At 45.9% G+C, this 2,514-nt stretch overlaps 1 protein-coding gene across 1 annotated transcript in view; it reads left to right on the top strand.

The window, feature by feature from the left end:
- OLAH (oleoyl-ACP hydrolase) overlaps positions 1–1,636 on the top strand; it is an 11,286-nt gene extending 9,650 nt beyond the window's left edge. Inside the window, 2 exon segments of the mRNA XM_023530318.1 lie at positions 1,030–1,112; positions 1,458–1,636. Of these exon segments, the coding sequence (XP_023386086.1) occupies positions 1,030–1,112; positions 1,458–1,636 (262 nt within the window).
- The last annotated feature ends 878 nt before the right edge of the window (positions 1,637–2,514 follow it).

Below are 2,514 nucleotides of genomic sequence, written 5' to 3'. Positions count from 1 at the left end.
TGGCCAGGAGCAGGAATTCTTGCTGAAGTACTTACGGAGCCATCGAACTGGTCAGAGACCCCCTTGTCCCCTCCAGTCCATTCCCCATATTATACCCAGGGGGTGGAAGTTGAGTCTGGTCATGACACACTTGCCTTAAGTCCTTTTGGTGGCTTCCTGTCATTCTAAGGATGACCAGAATCCCGTCCGAGGCCTGGACTTGGCCCTCATTCACCTCTTCCACCTCGTTTGTCCCCTGACCCGCTTCGCTCTCTGAACGACAGTGGCTGGTTTGTGCTCATTCTCTCCCCTCTTCCCCTGCTGCCTCTCCCCCCTTTGCCAAGTTTGGTCCTATTCATTTAGCTCTCAGGTCCAACTCCTTCTCCCCAGGGAGACCTTGCTGGATGCCACTCCCACCCCCAACTGTCAAGTGTTTGTGGATCTGTGGATCACCCTGAACTTGGTAGCACTTAACCATCTCTCTAGTTTCTGATTGTTTCATTGATATCCATGTCCCCAGTCAGTCTCTAAATGGCAGGAGGAAAGGGACCATGTTTGTTTACCCACAGGTCCCTAGTGGCTAACATAGCAACCAGCACCTAGCTCGACATCTGTTTATTGCTGTTGTGATTAAACTGAGAATAGGTGACACCAACTCAGGGGCTCTGCTTGCATGAACCTGCTTTGGTTCCGTTCATTGCAGCCCTCTGCTGGACCGTGGGAAGCTGGGAACACAGAGGTGGCTGTGTCTGGGGAACGGCGGTGAAGGGGATTAGTTATAACCAGCCTCACCCTGAGTTGGACTGGGGGCCCAGGTGCCATCCTGCTGCCATCTGTATTGTTCTAGGAGTCAAGTGATCTTGGAAAATAGCCTGGTCCACAGACAGGATCTGACAGGTAGAAGTACCGCTGGTAGAAAAATGTTTGGATTGCTGGAAATAGCGAGAGAAAGAAGTGAGGACACACCAAGTTTCATCTAAGCGACGCGATTAGCCGAAGGTCCTGTGATGGTGATTAGGAAGTTACTAACCGGCTCTTTTTTGTTTCCAGACCTGACACACCATCTGAGGCCATTCTATTTTGTGACTTAACAAGCTTTTTGGGACTTGAAGATATAGTAAAAGATATGAAAGGCGAATGATTTTGATAGTTGGAGTATTCTATCATTTGTTTGATGATTTTCAGCTGTCAGCTGGCAATTACCGCAATGACTAGAATATTGGCCCCAATATTATTTAACATAAATGGAGAGATGTCATATGTAAAATGATAGGTTGTGGGTAAGATGATAGGTTGTGTGTATACTGATAGGTTTTAGAGAAATTAAACACACAGGACTTACAGAACATGAGACCATGGAAGTAACTCTGGTTACAGAGTATCACTGGTGTCAGATCTCAGAAAGGTAATACCTAGAAGTAAATCTTTTGTTGTTTTCAATGTCATTTGTTAACTAATAAAAATAAATTTATTTTTAGACTGGAAAGATGTTACCAGTGAGTTACCAGAGAGTTTTGATATTCATGTACTTCCAGGAGATCACTTTTATTTCATGGAAACTTTTACTGAGAACTTCATCAAGAACTACATAACCCAATGTTTAGAAATATCGATGCTTGCCTATTTTTATATATTTTTCCTTTTGGTCTCAAAATAGATTATAAGAGACTCTTAATTTTTCAGAAGTAGCTCATTGGTTTTATTCAGAGACTAGAATATTATACATATGCTACTGTCAGTGATTTACTAGATATATATTTCTCCACTGAGCATTTATGTATCTGAGGACAAAAGACAAGTAGGTTAAGCATGCTTCTGGTGGGGTGCTTTATCTTTGTATTAGAATCTCATTTGAATCTCATCTGTGGGAAGTTTGTCAACAAAATTCCTGCTTGGTAAATGATCCATTTTTTCCTTCATCAATTGTTGTAAACCGCGAAAATGACGGGCAAGGGAAATGCTTGAAATCATTGCTTCATCAGCTGGGGCTCAAAGCCTGAGCTGATCTTTTGAAATGCAGGGTTGTCCCATTAACTAAGGAAATGTAACCCACTGCTTGGTTAAAATGAGACAGTCCTGAGCAATCGTCGCCATCTGTCCTGGCAAGTCCGCAGAGTGCCCGCAGGCCCTGGCCCTTTTCTCATGGACTCCTCCATGTCACCTGCTTGTTGGCTCCGAGCGGCCCTGCTAGTGCCCTGGCAGTGACTGACTGGGACTCTTGGGAGCCCTCCCATGGGCAAAACCGATCTAGAGTCTGGCCCTGGGCATATGGAGTGGCCAAGCGCAAATGCCAAGTCCCATAGGCTGCCTCGGCTTCTCTCTGTGACCATCCAGTGTTGACACAGGGAGAAAACAGAACAGTTGGAAACAAACAGGGACTAAAAGAGGAAAGAAAAAGCAGAAATAGGGAAAAGGGGCTGAGCCAGAGTAACAGAGGACACTACGAGTGGGATCCACAGGTGCCTGCTGGCAGCGATGACGGGGCGCCGTGTCCCTGGGCTGCGTGGACCCTGCCCCCTGGCAGCTCGCAGACTG

The sequence above is a fragment of the Pteropus vampyrus genome, unplaced genomic scaffold (genome assembly GCF_000151845.1).
Source record: "Pteropus vampyrus isolate Shadow unplaced genomic scaffold, Pvam_2.0 Scaffold49, whole genome shotgun sequence".
NCBI lineage: Eukaryota > Metazoa > Chordata > Mammalia > Chiroptera > Pteropodidae > Pteropus > Pteropus vampyrus.
The sequence above is the reverse complement of the archived record's forward strand: the minus strand, read 5'-3'. Positions and strand labels throughout refer to the sequence as shown.